General features: G+C 41.3%; 1 protein-coding gene across 9 annotated transcripts in view; it reads left to right on the forward strand.

The window, feature by feature from the left end:
- Positions 1-20207, forward strand: part of GALNT11 (polypeptide N-acetylgalactosaminyltransferase 11) — a 54466-nt gene that overhangs the window by 17156 nt on the left and 17103 nt on the right. For all 9 annotated transcript variants that reach the window (XM_044947104.2, XM_044947103.2, XM_006049611.4 and 6 more), the window contains exons 2-4: positions 11038-11364; positions 16089-16212; positions 17686-17852. In XM_044947104.2, the coding sequence (XP_044803039.2) occupies positions 11076-11364; positions 16089-16212; positions 17686-17852 (580 nt within the window). In that variant the 5' untranslated portion in view covers positions 11038-11075. The remainder of the gene's footprint in view (positions 1-11037; positions 11365-16088; positions 16213-17685; positions 17853-20207) is intronic.

The following is a 20207-nucleotide window of genomic DNA, read 5'->3' on the forward strand; positions in this document are numbered from 1 at the left end:
CGCTTAGCGTTAAGCCTGCAGAAAGTCACGACCACCCCAGTCAGTCAGAGGCGCCTGCTGCCCTGCCCTCTCTCCTGCTGATGTCCTCAGAGAAACGCCCTTCCCCTGGGCTGCTGTCCTGTGTCCCTGCCCCGCCCCCCCGCCCCACTGATTCTGGGATCCATAAGTAATAATACGTCTCATATGTCAACTTAAAAAAAAAGCACAATGCAAGAGTTGCGAGTTAAGTTTTATCTGGGGCAAAATGAGGACTGCAGCCTGGGAGACAGCACCTCCGACAGCTCTGAGACGCTGCGCCAGAGAGGCAGCGGGGAAGGGCAGGAGACGTGTGATGTTAGTGATGGCGGCATGCATGCAGTCGAGCGCCAGAGAGGCAGCGGGGAAGGGCAGGAGACGTGTGATTTCAGTGATGGGCATGCATGCAGTCGAGCACTTATTTTTCCAGAGGGTTTCTGCTAGTCAGGTGAAGCTTTCTGCTAGTACGAGACCGTGTCACCGTGAGGAATTTGAGTGCTTTTCTAGATTTGAGGAGATACAAGGATCTGGCTCATAAAAGCAGCTGCTGAAAATGTCTTAACTATGAAGGCCTGTCCTGCTAGTTTTTCCCCTAGCACAGCATGCCTCCTTTCCTACTTTCCACCCTGAGCTCCTTTCAGAGGGTGCTGAAAACCAGCAGCTGCAGCAGCACATGATTTAATCCTTGTCGCGTGAGATGGCAAGTGCCCAATTGTAGTTGACACCTGAGCCTCCATCCTTTGTGAGGGTACACTGAATAAGTGCCTTCAGTCACACAACCCGGTGGGTTTCACTTCTCCATAGTGAGAGCCGGGATGCTGAGAGGAGCTCCATGCAGCCTCCACGTGGTTGGCTTGGGCCTCCCCATTCTGCATTCTTAATTCAGTACCCCAGCTCCAGCTTCTCAGCGCATGTTTTGGGCCAAACATAATTGCGGTTTCGGACCATGAATTTTAAATCATTATAACTAGGCTCAAACATGTCTTTATTAATCAAAATATGAACCATCATAATCACATTTTTGCCAACGAGAAGTAACTTGATTCTGGTAGTGTAAAAATCCATGCTTTGAGATTCAGCAAACCCGTGGAAAGCATTCTCTGCCTCCTGCTGGTTGTGGAAGGGTTTTCCTTGAAAAAAGTTGTCCTGGGGCTTGAGGAAGTGGTTGTCCATTGGTGAGAGATCAGGTGAATATGATGGATGAGGCAAAACTTCGTAGCCCAATGTGTTCAAATTTTGAGGCATTGGTTGTGCGACGCGCAGTCGGGCGTCGCCATGGGGAAGAATTGGGCCCTTTCTGTTGACCGGTGCAGGCTGCGGGCCTTGCAGCTTTCAGTGCCTCTCATCAATTTGCTGAGCGTGCTTCTCAGATGTAATGGTTTCACTGGGATTCAAAAAGCTGTAGTGGACCAGACGGGCAGCAGACCACCAGACAGTGACCATGACCTTTTTTTGGTGCAAGTTTGGCTTTGGGAAGTGCTTTGGAGCTTCTTGATCCAACCACTGAGTTGGTCATTGCCGATTGTCATAGAAATTCCACTTTTTATCTCATGTCACAATCCATTCGAGAAATGGTTTGTTGTTGTATAGCAGAAGAGAAGACGACACTTCAAAATGACAGTTTTTTAATTTGCTGTCAGCTCGTGTGTATTGAGCTGTGTCACCTTTGCTGCTGCTGCTAAGTCGCTTCAGTCATGTCCGACATGTCCGTGCAACCCCATAGACGGCAGCCCACCAGGCTCCCCCGTCCCTGGGATTCTCCAGGCAAGAACACTGGAGTGGGTTGCCATTTCCTTCTCCAATGCATGAAAGCGAAAAGTGAAAATGAAATCACTTAGTCGTGTCCGACTCTTAGAGACCTCATGGACTGCAGCCTACCAGGCTCCTCTGTTCGTGGGATCCTCCAGGCAAGAGTACTGGAGTGGGGTGCCAAATGCCAAATGACTGTAGAATGGTCAGCGTTGAATTCTTGGCAGCTTCTCGTGTAGTTTTAAGAGGGTCAGCTTTGATGATCCTCAGTTGGTCGCTGTCCACTTCAGATGGCCGGCCGCCTCGCTCCTCACCTTCCAGGCTCTCGTCTCCTTTGCAGAACTGCTTGAACCACCACCACTGCTCTGTACGTTCATTAGCAGTTCCTGGGCCAGATGCATTGTTGATGTTGCATGTTCTCTCTGCTGCTTTACAACCCATTTTGAATTCAAGTTAGAAAATCACTTGAATTTGTTTTTTGTCTAACATCATTTTCCTACTCTAAAATAAATATATAAAATAAACAGCAAGTAATGTCATTAGCAAAAAAACAAAGCGATAATAACATAACCATATTTATTTAAGGCTGTATTCCAATATTATCAAGCAGCAGAGTTCAGCGGTGCAAAATCACAAGTACTTTTGCACCAACCTGTTATTTTCTGATTTTTTTTTTTTTTTAGCATAATAGCAAAACTTAAAGTATCAATCCCTAGCACCTTGAGTGGTGTCTGGCATATAAAACTCTTACATGATTCCAGTGTTAGCCTTTTTTCTAGAATTATTTAATGATTTTCAGAAGAAAAATGTTAGATTGTTCAGTACATTTAGTAGGCTATGACTGGAAAATTAGTGGAATGATTTTAGTATCATCTTAAATTGTGCCATTTGTGACAACAGGGATGGACCTAGAAGGTATTATATTTCACTATTAGTGAAATAAGTCACTCATATGGATTCTAAGAAACAAAACAAAGATAGCAAAAGAGAAAAGACTCCTGGATACAGAAAACAAGCTGGTAATTGCCAGAGGGGAGGAGGGTGGGGGTGCATGGAACAGATAAGGAGATTAAGAGGTATAAACTTCCAGTTATGCACAGCAGAAGAAATATTAGTCAGTGATGACGTAATAACTTTGTGGTGACAGATGATCACTGAACTTAGCGTGGTGATCACTTTGTAAGGTATAAAAATACCCCAGTTACAGTTCAGTAAAAAAATAAAATGACAACGTCTAATGAAACTGCCTATGTAAACTGTTTAGCCCTGCTGACATTGTTATACTCTTCTCATTGCGCACAACCTAAACAATGTCCTGTAACTTCTTTTGGAACATGAATACACCTTAATTGTTCACCACAGATGCTGTGCTAACCATAATGAGTTTGAAAAGGTGGAAATGCTTGTGTCTTCAGGGGGTTGCTTACAGTAAGTATAGCAATGCTTATACTATAAGCAAATTGTTCACTGGGGTATCTCCAGTTTGTGTGTCTGGAAAGGATTCTTCTCTGATTCACTGTACCTCTCCAGAATCTGAGTGTTAGCCTCTCATTTTCCACCACAACATGCATCTTTCCACATCACTCTCTCTGGTAACATAACTCCAACGGCCATTCAGCTACACCAGGGCCCATTGGCCCGTCCACATTTTTTCATCCTGCTTCAGTCTTCCTGAGCCTCTCAGCTCTCCTTGTCTGGCTTAAATCTGGCCTGTCATTCTGATCAGCACACTGCATATACCTTTCCCTGTTCTTCTTCCTCTGTATCACCCTGGCAAAACTGACTCTCAGCTTACTAGCCACCTGTTCCCTGGCAGCTCCCAGACCGTGGCTAGAGGAAACGTGAAACCACACCATCTTGTCTACTGAAAATTCACGTAAACAGGTGGTTGGCCCTTTATCTGGGCTTCCCTGGTGGCTCAGATGGTAAAGAATCTGTCTGCATTGTGGGAGACCTGGGTTTGATCCCTGTGTGGGGAAGATCCCCTGGAGGAGGGCATGGCAGCCCACTCCAGTATTCTTGCCTGGAGAATCCTCATGGACCGAGGAGCCTGGCAGGATACAGTCCACTGGTTCGCAAGAGTCGGACACGACTGGGCGACTAAGCTCAGCATAGCCTTTTATTCATTTACATTTTGAAGAATATATTACCTTGGTATCTAACTGCTGAAGTTTTTGCTTTATTAACTATTTAAGTTTATGATTAAAAGTATTTGGTCACTAGTTGTTTTGCATTAACTAACCTTAAATGTTTGTTTTGACCCTCCTTTTAAAAGCTTTCAAGCCTCGAATATTGAGGCCATGGCTATATAGAAGGAATGGCAGATAGTATGAAGCAAAAACCTTTTTATCATGTAGATGCTGGATTCATTATTTGTTAGCATAGATTCAGTTTTCAGCCTTTTGATTTTTGTTTGGATGTTTTAATTTCTTAAGCAGTTAAGGACTTGTTATTTTATTTATAACAGGCATCTGATTGGTTTCCACTTTCTTTATATTTGGGTGTTAACTTCTTGACCTGTTTAAAAGACTCCTGAAATTTTTTGCTTCTGAAGATTTTGAATTATATTTTTAAAAAATGACCAGGTTTTGTCAGTTCCTCTCATTTTTATAGGTTCCTCAATTTAGTAACTATTTAATAACGATTCACTACATAAAAAATTTCTGTAAAAAGTTACCATAATATGGCTTGAAAAATATTCTATTTACCCATAAAATTGTTGAGAGTTAATACATTTTGTAGTTTAGACCAAGGAATCTTGATGTGCTCTAGTGGAGAGGGTGAGCTGGGGGTATTATGTGAAACATCTTGATGGAGTGGGTCGAACCTTATGGGTGAGGAGAAAACTTGTTTCATTTTGCCCTTAGGTGCTGGCAGCCAAGAGGAAGCCGAAAATCGCGCAGTGGACAAAGTGGAAAGTAGCCCCTCTTTTTATAGCAGAGAGCTTTATTTAATTTGTGAAATTGGACAATGAGAGTCGGGGAGGGGGGGTTTGGAACCATTTCCAATAATAAATATGGTTACTGTCCTGCCTAGTTGTCATGCTCAGTTGCTCAGTCGTGTCTGACTCTGCGACCCCATGGACTATAGCCCACCAGGCTCCTCTGTCCATGGGATTTTTCAGGCAAGAACACTGGAGTGGGTTGCCATTTCCACTCCAGGCGATCTTCTCCATCCAAGGATTGAACCTGCATTGGCAGGAGGATTCTTCACCTCTGAGCCACCTGGGAAGCCCATACTGTTGTTGAAATAAGGTTGAAATAAGATCTCCATGCATAGCATTAAGGTACTGCTTGGCTCAAACAGAATAGTATATTTGTTTGGAAATCCCAGCATTTTGCAAGCACACGATAACCACATTACAGTAATTTTTTCATTTGTTGTTCAGTCACTAAGTTGTGTCCGACTCTTTGCAACCCCATGGACTGCAGCATACCAGGCTTCCCTGTCCTTCAGTATGTCTCAGAGTTTGTTCAGACTCATGTCCGTTGAGTCGTTGATGCCATCTAATCATCTCATCCTTTGTCGCCTCCTTCTCCTCTTGCCTTCAATCTTTTCCAGCATCAGGGTCTTTTCCAATGAGTTAGCTCTTCACATCAGGTGGCCAAAGTATTGGAGTTTCAGCATCAGTCCTTCCAATGAATATTAAGAATTGATTTCCTTTAGGATTGACTGGTTTGATCTCCTTGATGTCCAATGGGGACTCTCAAGAGTCTTCTCCAGAAGTTTTTTAATTAATTTCAACATATTTATTAAGTGTTTGCTATGTGCTAGCTTTTGTTATAAGCTTGGGGGATACTGCAAGAAACACAACAGACAAAAAACTCTTGCTCTGATGGAGCATACATTCTAACAGGGAACAGACAGACAATAATTAACATAATGAATAAGAAATCAATGTATGTAAGAAGGTGGTAAGTTGTATGGAGTAGGGAGGATGGGAAGTGCTAGTGTTTGGTGGTTGAGTTGCAGTTTTGAACCTGCTTGTCTAGACAGAACTTTGTTAAGGTAATAGTTGAGCAAAGATTCAATAGAGGTGAAGCTGTGTGCTAAGTCGCTCATCGTTTCTGACTCTTTGTGACCCTGTGGACTATAGCCCTCCGGGCTCCTCTGTCCATGGGATTCTCTAGGCAAGAATACTGGACTGGGTTGCCCAGCCCTCCTCCAGGGGATCTTCCTGACCCAGGGATTGAACATGTGTCTCTTACATCTCCTGCATTGGCAAGTGGGTTCTTTACCACTTGCACCACCTGGGCTGGGATGAAAAGGATTCTAGGCAGAGGGAAGAACCCATGCATAATCCCTTATTACACTTTTAGTGACCCATAAGGAGACTGTGTCTAGGATGAAAACGAATGAGGAGGAAAATAGTGGGAGATAACAGTCGGACTATTACATAGGGACTTTTAGGTCATTGTAAGGAACAGAGGGTCACAAATACCTTTCATATTATATTTTAAAATAAGACCTAATGAAGAAAAAGTTAACATTTGTTGAACCCTAACCTTCCCCTGTTGTCCTGAGCTGCTTAATGGCAGAGCTGTTGATTAGCACGCTCTGGCTTCTCTGTGATTGGAAATGTTGGCTGGCTTCCTCTCCTGGTTCCTTGTGCGTGGCTCCCTTCTGTGTTCCCTGTCAGGGAGGCCAAGGTTGAAGTGGGGAGGCCTGGAGTGGTTTGAGGAAAAGAATCTAAATATAAATCTCCTTACACAGTTGAAGAAGAGATTGGCTTCTTACTCACAGTTCTTTATGGAATCAGAGCAGCCTGTACGGGTAGTCTTTTTATTTCTGTTTATGTTCTGGCTGCGCTAGGTCTTTGTTGGGGGACACAGGCCCTTTGTGGCTGCAGTGACTTCTCTTGTTGCAGACCACAGGCTCGAAGGCATGTGGGTAGTTGTCGTACATGGGCTTAGTTGCTCCACGGCATGTGGGATCTTAGTTTCTGGACCAGGAATCGAACCCACGTCCCCTGCAGTGACACGCTGATTCTTAGCCATTGGACCACCAGGGAAGCCCCATGAGGTTAAGTCTTACACTGAAGAATTTCATGGCCTTTTGAAGAATTAGTGCTTTTGTTTTTGTTATTATTTGCTTGTTTTTTCCCTACCTCCAAGCAAATATTTTAGGAAGTTATAATGCCTGTTTTAGTTAAAATCTAATGTTTCACTGAAGAACTGTGGACGGAGGTTCGTGACATTGTCCAGGAGGTAGTGGTAAGACCATCCCCAAGAAAAAGAAATGCAAAAAGTCAAAATGGTTGTCTGAGGAGGCCTTACAAATAGCTGAGAAAAGAAGAGAAGCTGAAGACAAAGGAGAAAAGGAAAGAGATACCCATCTGAATGCAGAGTTCCAGAGAACAGCAAGGAGAGATAAGAAAGCCTTCCTTAGTGATCAGTGCAAAGAAATAGAGGAAAACAATAGAATGGGAAAGACTGGAGATCTCTTCAAGAAAATTAGAGATACCAAGGGAATATTTCATACAAAGATGGGCACAATAAAGGACAGAAATGGTATGGACCTAACAGAAGCAGAAGATATTAAGAACAGGTGGCAGAAATACACAGAAGAACTGTACAAAAAAGATCTTCATAACCCAGATAACTATGATGATCTGATCACTCACCCAAAGCCAGACATCCTGGAATGCAAAGTCAAGTCGGCCTTAGGAAACATCACTAGGAACAAAGCTAGTGGAGGTGATGAAATTCCAGCTGAGCTATTTCAGATCCTAAAAGATGATGCTGTGAAAGTGCTGCACTCAGTATGTCAGCAAATTTGGAAAACTCAGCTGTGTTCACAGGACTGGAAAAAGTCAGTTTTCACATGTATAATATCATATGTGAAACGAATCGCCATTCCAGGTTTGATGCATGATACAGGATGCTCGGGGCTGGTGCACTGGGATGACCCAGAGGGATGGGATGGGGAGGGAGGTTGGGAGGGGTGCTCAGGATGGGGAACACGTGTACACCTGTGGTGGATTCATGTTGATATATGGCAAAATCAATACAATATTGTAAAGTAATTAGCCTCTAATTAAAATAAATTTATATTAAAAAAAAAAGTCCATTTTCATTCCAGTCCCAAAGAAAGGCAATGCCAAAGAATGCTCAAACTACCACACAGTTGCACTCATCTCACAGGCTAGCAAAGTAATGCTCAAAATTCTCTAAGCAAGGCTTCAAGAGTATGTGAACTGAGAACTTCCAATGTTCAAGCTGGATTTAGAAAAGGCAGAGGAACCAGAAATCAAATTGCCAACATCTGTTGGTTCATAGAAAAAGCAAGAGAGTTCCAGAAAAACATCTATTTCTGCTTTATTGACTATGCCAAAGCATTTGACTGTGTGGATCACAACAAACTGCGGAAAATTCTTCAAGAGATGAGAATACCACCAGACCATCTTACCGGCCTCCTGAGAAATCTGTGTGCAGGTCAAGAAGCAACAGTTAGAATCGAACGTGGAACAATGGACTGGTTCCAGATTGGAAAGGAGTATGTCAAGCTTGTATATTGTCACCCTGTTTATTTAACATATATGCAAGTACATCATGTGAAATGTTGAGCTGGATGATGCACAAGCTGGAATCAAGATTGCTGGGAGAAATACCAATAAGCTCAGATGTGCGGAGCAGAAAACAAAGAACTAGAGATTCTCTATGAAAGTGAGAGGAGAGTGAAAAAGTTGGCTTAAAACTCAACTTCAGCAAACGAAGATCATGGCATCCGATCCCATCACTTCATGGCAAATAGATGAGGAAACAGTGACAGACTTTATTTTTGGGAGCTCCACAATCACTGCAGATGGTGACTGCAGCCATGAAATTAAAAAATGCTTGCTCCTTGGAAGAAAAGCTATTGATAGCTTATGGTGAACGGTGTCAGATTCTTGATCTCCAAAGAAGATTTAGTTTCAGGACCAGGCTTGACAAGTGCTTTTGTGTAGCAGAGTTTTATTAAAGTACGAAAAGGGACAGAGAAAGGTTCTGACAGAGACCTCAGAAGGGGATGGAGAGCCTCGCTAGTCTTAGCAAGGGAGTTATATACTGTTTTAATTAGTTATTACAATAAGAATGTCTCAAGATTGTAAAGATCTTACTAGACCCACAATTTACATTTTAAGATAACAGGATTAGCCAGAAGGTCTTCAGGAAGGAGAAATTGTCTTCAAGCAGGATACATTGTTTTTATATAATCCTTAGTACAGTTGTTTGTTGTGTAATCATCAGTTCTAGGCTTAAAGAAAGTTTCTTTTTAGTTTTCTGTGACTGTGACTAAGGAATGGAGAGAGAGAGAGAGAAACACGTTTGTCTTTTCCTCCTCCTTGAGAATTCTAGACACCTATCTCTACTTCCAGAGCACCAGACCCTTTTCTCCTCCTTGGGGATCCTGGACTTCTTATTAACCTGCCTAGGAATTGACTCTCTCACTGTGACCAACCTAGAATATTAAAAAGCAGAGACATTACTTTGCCAACAAAGGGCTGTCTTGTTAAGGCTATGGTTTTTCCAGTAGTCATATATGGATGTGAGAGTTGAACTACAAAGAAAGCTGAGCCCGTAGAATTGATGCTTTTGAACTGTGGTGTTGGAGAAAACTCTTGTGAGTCCCTTGGACTGCAAGGAGATCCAACCAGTCCATCCTGAAGGAAATCAGTCCTGAATATTCATTGGAAGGACTGAAACTGAAGCTGAAACTCCAATACTTTAGCCGCCTGATGTGAAGAACTGACTCATTGGGAAAGACCCTGATGCTGGGAAAGATAGAGGGCAGGAGGAGAAGGGGATAACAGAGGATGAGATGGTGGGATGGCATCACTGACTCGATGCACATGAGTTTGAGCAAGCTCTGGGTGTTGGTGATGGACAGGGAGGTCTGGTGTGCTGCAGTCTATGGGGTCAGAGTCAAGAGTCAGACAGGGCTGAGTGACTGACTAACTGAACTGAGTGTTTCACCTAAATGTTTCTACTCAGTATTGTCTGCAACATTTTGTTGCAAAGTTACAAATTTGTAACTTTAATCATTTGTCTTAATGGCTCCATTCATTTTGCTTAGAGAAAGTTTTCTTCTACTTCCAAATAAAGTGGATCTTTCTCTGTGCCTGTCTTTAACTTAACAGTGCTGCAGCTGACCTGACAGCACTTTGACCTGCGTCTGACTTTCCTTTTGTGCAGTGGTCATTTCCCATTGGTGTTACTGTTGGGGGATGTTTTTGATTGTTTGGGTACTGGTGTTTTGTTTTTCAAGCTTTTGAATTGACATGTGGTGAAAGAACTGATAGTTTTTGGTTGGCAGATAGTTAAGAAATTGAACCATTTGCTGTCTTTTGGGCTTATGGCATAACATTGTACAAAACAGCTTAATTTTTGAATTGGAGCTTACTGATGCTGATTTGCTTTGTCCTGGTTTGGGGGGGCATGATAATTTTTGAAAAAATTATTTTATACTATAGAAGTTAGTAATGTATAAGTAGTATTGCTTTGTAGATTTCTTGTTTGTACATGACTTAAATAGTGTTTCTCTGCTCTCACGCTCAGTGAAACGATTTTATATGTGCAATGGGCTCTCTACAGACAATTCCTGAGGGGGCTGTGTGAAGCCTCCATGAAGACCCGATATTACAAGAAGCTTAGGAAAACATTGCTGTTCAGTGCCCTATTGTTTATAAGACATCATAAGGAGAGGGAAAATGGGATTATTTGAACTCTTTCAGTTATAAATTTGAAATGAAACTGTTGAATCTAGAGTGGGCATTAGGGCAGGTTTAACCTTTGATTGGAGGGTAAAACTTTTTAAAAGTTGCTTATTTATAATAACAGATTTTAATATTCTTGGGTTAAAAGATGTAGTCTAATAATTTTACAATTAGAAGGGACCTAGATGTGCTGTCATGACTTGTGTAGTACTTAGCTTTTACTTATGAAAAGTTAGAACCTCAAAAATACGAGCAGAGTGAATGTGGTCCAGATCAAAGGTGAAGAGGTAGGTATCCATTAACCTGGGCGGATGAGCAAGTCAGCTCTGCTGCTGCTGTTGGTTTTCTCAGTACTAACACAATGGGTCTGTGGTTTCAGTTGTTGAATTCCTTTATTTTTTTATTAAGTGCTATCCCTGTATCTTCTTACATTTGACTCTCTGTTAATGACGCACATGGGGTCCTAAGTAAATTGTTCACACGTGTTACTTGGTAGTTTGGGAAACAGCGAGTATAAAATTGGTATTTAATTTTTTCAGCGTCTTCAAGTGTCTAACGTGTTTGTCCTTCTCTTTTAGGAAACTGACAATGGCCCTGCAGCGATGCTAGGTCTACAATGGGAAGTGTCACAGTTCGGTATTTCTGTTACGGATGCCTTTTTACATCTGCAGCCTGGACGCTTTTGCTTTTTATTTATTTCAACTTCAGTGAAGTGACTCAGCCACTTAAGAATGTGCCCATCAAGGGGTCTGGGCCCCACGGACCATTCCCCAAAAAATTTTATCCCCGTTTCACTCGAGGTCCAAGTCTAGAATCACAGTTCAAAGCAAACAAAATTGATGATATGATAGATAATCATGTTGAAGATCCAGAAAGAGGCAACGTGAAATTCTCTTCTGAATTGGGTAAGTGTACCTGATATTTGCTAGCAACGTGTCGAAGTATTTCATCGTTGGAAGTGCAAATATTCTTTAAATCACGTATTGTTCAGAGGACTAGACATGTGACTTTTTTCTGTACTGATGTATCTTGTTCATGAACTAGCTGGGGTCCTGTGATTTTTGCAGACAAAGTAAGGAGTTATATTCTGTTTTGTTCAGTTCTGACTTCAATATTTTATAAAGACTTCGGAGAAACTATGAGGTCCAGAATTGGAGGGAGGTGGGACAGGGCAGAAAGGAAGAAAAATTAAGTGGTTGGAAAGAAAATGGAACCTATGGGGGAAGATTTTAATTGCTAGCATTATTTAATAAGGGAAAGCAATGGTTGAAAAGTGACTATTTTAACATATTTTGAAAGGCAGAGTTAAGACAGGACATAAACCATTGGGTTTAGAAATAAATTGAGACTGCTCCTGCTAAGTCAGTTCAGTCTTGTCTGACTCTGTGCGACCCCATAGACGGCATCCCACCAGGCTCCCCCGTCCCTGGGATTCTCCAGGCAAGAACACTGGAGTGGGTTGCCATTTCCTTCTCCAATGCATGAAAGTGAAAAGTGAAAGTGAAGTCGCTCAGTTGTGTCCGACTCCTAGCGACCCCATGGACTGCAGCCCACCAGGCTCCTCCATCCATAGGATTTTCCAGGCAAGAGTACTGGAGTGGGGTGCCATTGCCTTGGGACTACTTATATCTAAAAAGATTTTTACTTACAAGAATTATTGAGGCGCTGGAATATATTTATTAAATATAGGAGTTTTTGTATTCTTAAAAAATTACATTCTGTTTGGTTTGGAAGCAAGACTGAACACTGCAGTTCTCGAGTACTGGTTTCAGCAAATTTTAGTTTAAGGGATATATGAGCCATTTTGGTTGTCTTTAAAACTTAAGAACTTTGATCTTCATTGAAGAATCAAATAATAAGTAATTTAAGAGTAAAAGCATATAGTGAGAGATTCTGAGAGATTGAAAGATCCACAGAATATAAAGGAAATGTAAAAACAGATTTCATCAGTTTCTAGGATTTAATCATTTCCTAATACAGGAGGTCAAAAGTATTGAAAATTATATGAGGAAAAGGAAGCTTTTACTTTATTTTTCATAAAATATACCTTCTATTCATTTTCAAACAGCCATTGCTTTTTAAAAGCATTAATGGAAATTTTTCTTTTTGTTTATAGTAATTTTTATAAAATTTTTATAAAGTTGTAACATTGGGTTTGCCATTTTTAATGGACTTTGCCTTTGAATGTAGTACTGAGAGAATTGTAGATATTTGAAGTGACGAACTCAGATTACCCATCGGAAACTAAATTCTTTATAAAAGATCCTAAAGATCACAAAACAATTAGAGCTAATAAATGAATTCAGCAAAGTCTCAGGGTATAAGATCCACACACACAAGCCAGTTGTATTTCTGGACATTAGTGATGAACAGTCCAAAAGTAAAATTAAGAGAACAGTCTCATTTACAGTGGAATCAGAAGGATGTACTTAAGAATAAATATACCAAGGAGGTATAAGATTTGTACATCAGTTGTGCTGCAGAGCACAACGGAAAGAAATAAAAATAGACCTAAATAAATAGAAAGACGCCCTAAGTTCATGGATGGAATGCTGAGCACTGTTAAAATGTCAGTGCCACCCAAAGCAACTCACACTGAATGTAAGCCTTATCAAAATCCCAATGGCCTTTGTTGAAAAGATGGAGTAGCTGAGTCTAAAGTTGATAAGGAATTGCAGGGTGCTCTGAAGTCTTGGAAAAGAACAAAGTTGGAGAACACATACTTCTCTTCCAAAACTTCCTAACGGTGTGATACTGGCATAAGGAAAGATACATACATCGCAGGATAGACTGAGAATCCAAAAATATACCCTCCGACATCTGTGGTCAAGTAGCATCTATGGTAATGCCTAAGAACAAGTAACGTGTGGTCAGTTGGTTTTCAGAAAGGGGTGCTAAGAGCAGCTAATGTGGAAAGGATGGTCTTTTCAGCAAACGGCGCTGGGCCAATTAGATCCCCATGCAAAGGAATGAAGTTGAACCCTTACCTCATATTGTATTATATTAACTCAGAATGGATCAAAGACCATAAAACCCTTAGAAAAAATCTTTGGGATAAATCAGATAATAAATTGGGAAAACACTGCATTCTGTATTTCATCCCCTCACACCTGTGTATATCTGTAAAACAATCAGCATTCTTAAGAACAAAAGTTTACTCAACTTTAATTTTTTTCTGTTATTATTTGTCCATAAAAAAAAAAGTGGCAGTGAAAGTGCTCAGTCCTAACCCCTGGACCACCAGGGAACGCCCTTACTTGACTTTTAAAATCCGATGTTTTCCTGAGTGGCCATGAAATCTTTTTCTTCTTTTTAACCTCTACTAGTAAAGTAATGCTCAAAATTCTCCAAGCCAGGCTTCATCAATACGTGAACCGTGAACTTCCAGATGTTCAAGCTGGTTTTAGAAAAGGCAGAGGAACCAGAGATCAAATTGCCAACATCTGCTGGATCATCGAAAAAGCGAGAGAGTTCCAGAAAAACATCTATTTCTGCTTTATTGACTATGCCAAAGCCTTTGACTGTGTGGATCCCAATAAACTGTGGAAAATTCTAAAAGAGATGGAATACCAGACCACCTGACCTGCCTCTTGAGAAAACTGTATGCAGGTCAGGAAGCAATAGTTAGAACTGGACATGGAACAACAGACTGGTTCCAAATAGGAAAAGGAGTATGTCAAGGCTGTATATTGTCACCCTGCTTATTTAACTTCTATGCAGAGTACATCATGAGAAACGCTGGGCTGGAAGAAACACAAGCTGGAATCAAGATTGCCGGGAGAAATATCAATAACCTCAGATATGCAGATGACACCACCCTTATGGCAGAAAGTGAAGAGGAACTAAAGAGCCTCTTGATGAAAGTGAAAGAGGAGAGTGAAAAAGTTGGCTTAAAGCTCAACATTCAGAAAACGAAGATCATGGCATCTGGTCCCATCACTTCTTGGGAAATAGATGGGGAAACAGTGTCAGACTTTATTTTTGGGGGCTTCAAAATCACTGCACATGGTGACTGCAACCATGAAATTAAAAGATGCTTACTTCTTGGAAGGAAAGTTATGACCAACCTAGATGGCATATTGAAAAGCAGAGACATTACTTTGCCAACTAAGGTCTGTCTAGTCAAGGCTATGGTTTTTCCAGTAGTCATGTATGGATGTGAGATTGGGACTGTGAAGAAGCTGAGCACCAAAGAATTGATGCTTTTGAACTGTGGTGTTGGAGAAGACTCTTGAGAGTCCCATGGACTGCAAGAAGATCCAACCAGTCCATTCTGAAGGAGATCAGTCCTGGGTGTTCTTTGGAAGGAATGATGCTGAAGCTGAAACTCCAATACTTTGGCCACCTCATGCGAAGAGTTATCTCATTGGAAAAGACTCTGATGCTGGGAGGGATTGGGGGCAGGAGGAGCAGGGGACAACAGAGGATGAGATGGCTGGATGGCATCACTGACTCGATGGATGTGACTATGGGTGAACTCTGGGAGTTGGTGATGGACAGGGAGGCCTGGCGTGCTGCGATCATGGGGTCGCAAAGAGCCGGACACGACTGAGTGACTGAACTGAACTGAATGTCCAGTGGAATTAGTTTTCCATGACTCGAAGTCAGGAAATGCTATTATAGGGGAGTCACTCTGTGAGCAGAGGCTAAATGTTTGATGTGGGAAAGAGAAAGCAAAAGGAAGCTTACTGTTCTAGGTAAAGGTGAGATTTCTGACAGTGTGAGAGCAAAGGTGTTAAATTGTAGTGATTTTGATTAGCTCTGGTGGACCTTCTTGACTGTGAAGTTGATTAAAGTCTGGAACTGGAGACTTTTTACAGAAAGGGTTATCAATAGTCTAATTTTCTAGGGGAAGAGTCCATATAAAAACTTGGGGTAAAAATTTTTTTCTAGAAAACAGAACCAAAAAACCCCCTTGCCCAGTTAATTGGGGCCTGTTGAGATCCATATGGGGTTCTGTAATCTGTTGTTTTTATGGTATAAATCATCATTAAGTCTCTTTTTTTCTTGGTCATAGGTAAGTTTTTTTTTTTTTTTCCTTGAAAATATTTTTAAATTATGGCTAATGAGCCATAATTTATGGTTAAGGTACACTTGGTTTTTTGAGGAAAGTTTAACTTAAACCTTGATATAGTTTTTTGAAAATGGAGACAAACTAGGTTTGAGAAACATGGCTATTACCTGTTTATAAGAAGTTAAAGCCAAGGTTTTCTTTAAGTTTTGTTACTCATTTACTCTTTTTGGCTGCACTGTTGCTCTGCTTGGGCTTTCTCGAGTTGTGGTGAGCAGGGGCCACTCTTCGTTGTGGTAAGTGGATGTCTCATTGCGATGGCTTCTCTTGTTGTGGAGCACAGGCCTGGGCACCTGGGCTTCCGTACTTGCAGCTCAGTAGTTGGGGCTCACAAGCTCTAGAGCGCACGCTCAGTGCTTTGGTGCACAGGCTTGGTTGCTCTGTGGCATGTGGGATCTTCCTGGACCAGGGGTTGAACCCGTGTCGCCTGCATTGGCAGGCGGATTCTTATCCACTGCACCACTAGGGAAATCCCCAAGATTTTCTTGAGATCATAACAGGAATTGTAGCATTCATTTCCAGATTTAATTCACTGACTGTGACTTCATTCTTTTGCAGGTATGATTTTTAATGAACGTGATCAGGAGTTGAGAGACTTGGGGTATCAGAAACATGCCTTCAATATGCTTATCAGTAACCGCTTGGGCTACCACAGAGACGTGCCAGATACAAGGAATGCAGCGTACGTTCCTTCTTAGTTTCTGCTCGCCATTTTAATAACAGTGCTTTTAGTGCGGTATGATAAGTCATGGGGGTGGTGTTGCTGCTGCTGCTGCTAAGTCGCTTCAGTCATGTCCAACTCTGTGCGACCCCATAGATGGCAGCCCACCAGGCTCCCCCGTCCTGTTAATAATCTGCAATTAGGCTTCATCATTCAGGATACTAGAAAATTTAAGACAGATTTATTTCTACTCTTACTATGCTTGAAGCCACATGGTCTGAGATTGTACTAATAGGGTTCTAGAGCTTGCTGGGTTTCTTTTGAAATGTAAAATATGAAAAAGGAGGGAGGTACTAATTGCATATAATTAAGTAACCTTCTGAGTATATGTTTATTTTAAATGTTTGTTTATTGGATTCATAACAAAAAGGAAATCACATCAGTGAAGAATTCTACTCGTGATCTCACTTTTCTGTTTTCATTCTTTTTGTTTTTTCAAAGGCTTTTCTTTCATACGGTCAATCAGTCATTCACTCTACAGATCTGTTTCAGCACCGTCTGTTTGCTGGACACTCTGTGAGGCCCTGGAAATAAAATAAGACATAGCCCCTCGGTTCCCAGGGCTTAGTGTCTGTCAGGGGAGGTTGATAAGGAAGTGAGTAGCACAAGAATGAAGGCTCTGATAGGAACGGGTGAGACAGGGCCCCGACCCCAGAGTGACCAGGGAAGCATCAGAGAGAGGGACGACTGAGCAGTGCTGTACAGCAAGGTTGTCCCCTGTATGGGAACAGGCTGAGGCAGGAGATACACCGTTTGTCAAAGGGACTGAAACAGTTCTGTTTGCCTGTAGTGAAAGAATGGCAAGAGGATGAAAGTAGGCAGGGCCCAGATGTTGTAAGGCATTGTATGCTGTGCAGAAGAACATGGAATTCCTGATTTTATTTTTTAAGTCAGTGTTTTTTTTTTTCCCCTTGTGGTCACTTAAAGCCAGCCACCTAACCTTTTTTAAAATCAAAGAGTTGCTTACATGGAAGCTCGTCCATTATCCTGATATATGTCATAGTTTACTCAAATCTTTTTATATGATTGAGCAAAAATTAAAATTTTCAAATACAGATATTCATATTTCCTTTTGAAACTTCATTGAGAAGAAACTGAACATCAGCTGTTGAGTGCTGCACAGAAAACTTGCAGTGATTTCAGTAAAAACACATCTTTGTGTAACCTCTGTACCAAAGAAGAAAAAATTCAAGTTTTAAAAACTTGAATTGACTTAAAAATAAGCAGAGTAGCAGGAAACAGAGGGAGAAATTATTAACAATTATAAAACTCTTGAATAAGAAACCACATTAATTCCTTAGCCACTTTTTAATAAAAATTGTTAATGATGTAAAGAAGAGGCTCAACAAGGGAGCAGTTAATGTTTAGTGAATGATAACCTAAAACATTCGAGCTTTTTGAAATGTCAGCATTTTCTGATATTCGTCTTTACAGATGTAAAGACAAGTCTTACCCGGCGGATCTGCCAGTTGCTAGCATTGTTATTTGTTTCTACAATGAAGCTTTGTCTGCCTTGCTCCGGACGGTGTACAGCGTCCTGGACCGCACGCCAGCCCGGCTTCTTCATGAAATTATCCTCGTGGACGATGACAGTGACTTCGGTGAGGAACACTGTAACTGGCAGTGTGGGATCTCTGCTTTGGTTCACTATAGTAATGACCACTGGCCATTCAGTGCCTGAAAGATAGGAGGACCCTCGTGCATGCAGCTGCAACAGAGCCAACCGCAATTACACGCCTGATTGTAGCGTAATTTTGGAGAAACTGCATTATCTGTGTAATCTGTTTTCAATCTATGCGACCCAAATTAGGCTCTTGAAATTTTCCCCTTGGCTTACTTTTTTAAAATAATAATTTTATTTTGAAATAATGACAGATTTGCAGTGAGTTACAAAGAGGTCCTGTGTGCCCTTTCACCCTGTTTCCGCCATTGGTTACATAATAACACAGTATTGAAAGCCAGAATTGAACATTGATACCACGCGTGTGTACAGTTATTTGCCATTTTATCCCGTGAGTCTATTTCTGTAACCACCACTGTAATCACGGTGCAGACAGGACTACTCCCATCACCCCAAAGATCTCCTACCTGCTACCACTCTATTCACACGCACCTTTCTGCCCACACATCCTTAATTCCTGGCAGCCCTCATCTCTGTGATTTTGTTTCCATCTCTATGGTATTGTCATGGGGTTGTTATATAAACAGAATCACACAGTATGTGACCTTTTAGGATTAGCTTTAACTTGGCAAAACGCTTTGGCTTAGGTTTATCTTGTCAGTCTGTTACATCGGCTGCCTCCAGATAAAGTGGATGGCATTGTGATGGCTCTTAGATGGTCTCTGAATGCTGGTACTTTATGCTTTAGTACATACTTCTTTCACTTCAGTTCAGTCGCTCAGTCGTGTCCGACTCTTTGCGACCCCATGAATCGCAGCACGCCAGGCCTCTCTGTCCATCACCAACTCCTGGAGTTCACTCAGACTCACGTCCATCGAGTCAGTGATGCCATCCAGCCATCTCATCCTCTGTCATCCCCTTCTGTTCCTGCCCCCAATCCCTCCCAGCATCAGAGTCTTTTCCAATGAGTCAACTCTTCGCATGAGGTGGCCAAAGTGTTGGAGTTTCAGCACCATTCCTTCCAAAGAACACCCAGGACTGATCTCCTTTAGCATGGATTGGTTGGATCTCCTTGTAGTCTAAGGGACTCTCAAGAGTCTTCTCCGGCACCACGGTTCAAAAGCATCAATTCTTCAGCGCTCAGCTTTCTTCACAGTCCAACTTTTACATCCATACATGACCACAGGAAAAACCACAGCCTTGACTAGATGGACCTTTGTTGGCAAAGTAGTGTCTCTGCTTTTTAATATGCTTCTTACCTTTCTTTAATTCAGCATAGACTCTTCCTAAGAGTGATTTCGTGTACACAGCAGGATGGAGGGCAGTCCTCAACCTTGTGAGAGATGATATTCCCATTTTACAGAGGAGGAAATAGTAATTTGCTCAAGATGTTACCTGGTAGAGTTGAAATTAGACCCAAGGAATCCACCTGCCGGTGCAGGAGACTCAGGTTCTATCCCTGGGTCAGGAAGATCCTCTGGAGAAGGGAATGGCAGCCCACTTCAGTACTGTTGCCTGGAAAATCCCACGGACAGAGGAGCCTGGTGAGCTACAGTCTGTGGGAGTGCAAGAGAACTGGACACAACTGAGTGACGAAACCACCACCATTCAAGCTTTCTGCTCTTTTCATTAACAGTAAGCTGCAGAGATACACTGATAAATTATATGCCAGTTACATGTCTTTTCACAACTTGAGTCTTTATTAAGCATTCCTTATGTATCAACAATAGAACTGGTATGCCAGTATACTTATGTATACAAAATGAGTAAATGTATGTTCAGATCAACGAGAGTAAAATTCTCAAACCTTGGTAAACGTTGAAACCTCACAGGAGAAACAGGGAAAAATTAATTAAAAAATAAATGATTAAAAAACCTAAGAATTTGCATCTGGACCAAGTAGAAGATTGGCTAAGTAATATAATTCTAAAATTTATGGTGTTGAATTTATTTTTCTATGTCAGCCTGTGATTTGTTTTTCATTCTGTGGGTATTTTTTTCTAAAAGAGAAAACTCATGATCAGTTACAATGGTTTATATGCTAACTATGGAAAGAATTACTTATTAGATCTTGTATGATGTCTGAAGTTATGAAATTTAAAGGTAAGTGAGCTAGAATTTATAAAAAAAATAGTGCCCATGGCAGATGCTAAATTATAAATTAGTATAATAATGTATTTACTGCTGCTATTATATAATTCTTGGTAGGGCAAAGAAGTTATTTCTCAACTATTCTGAAATGGAGTAGGACTCAAATTACTTTGAAAAAAGGCATTTACATATCAGTTTCTTCTTTATTTTAAGTCTGATTTGTATGTAGTCAGCTGAACATTCA

The sequence above is a fragment of the Bubalus bubalis genome, chromosome 8 (genome assembly GCF_019923935.1).
Source record: "Bubalus bubalis isolate 160015118507 breed Murrah chromosome 8, NDDB_SH_1, whole genome shotgun sequence".
In the NCBI taxonomy this organism is placed as follows: Eukaryota; Metazoa; Chordata; class Mammalia; order Artiodactyla; family Bovidae; genus Bubalus; species Bubalus bubalis.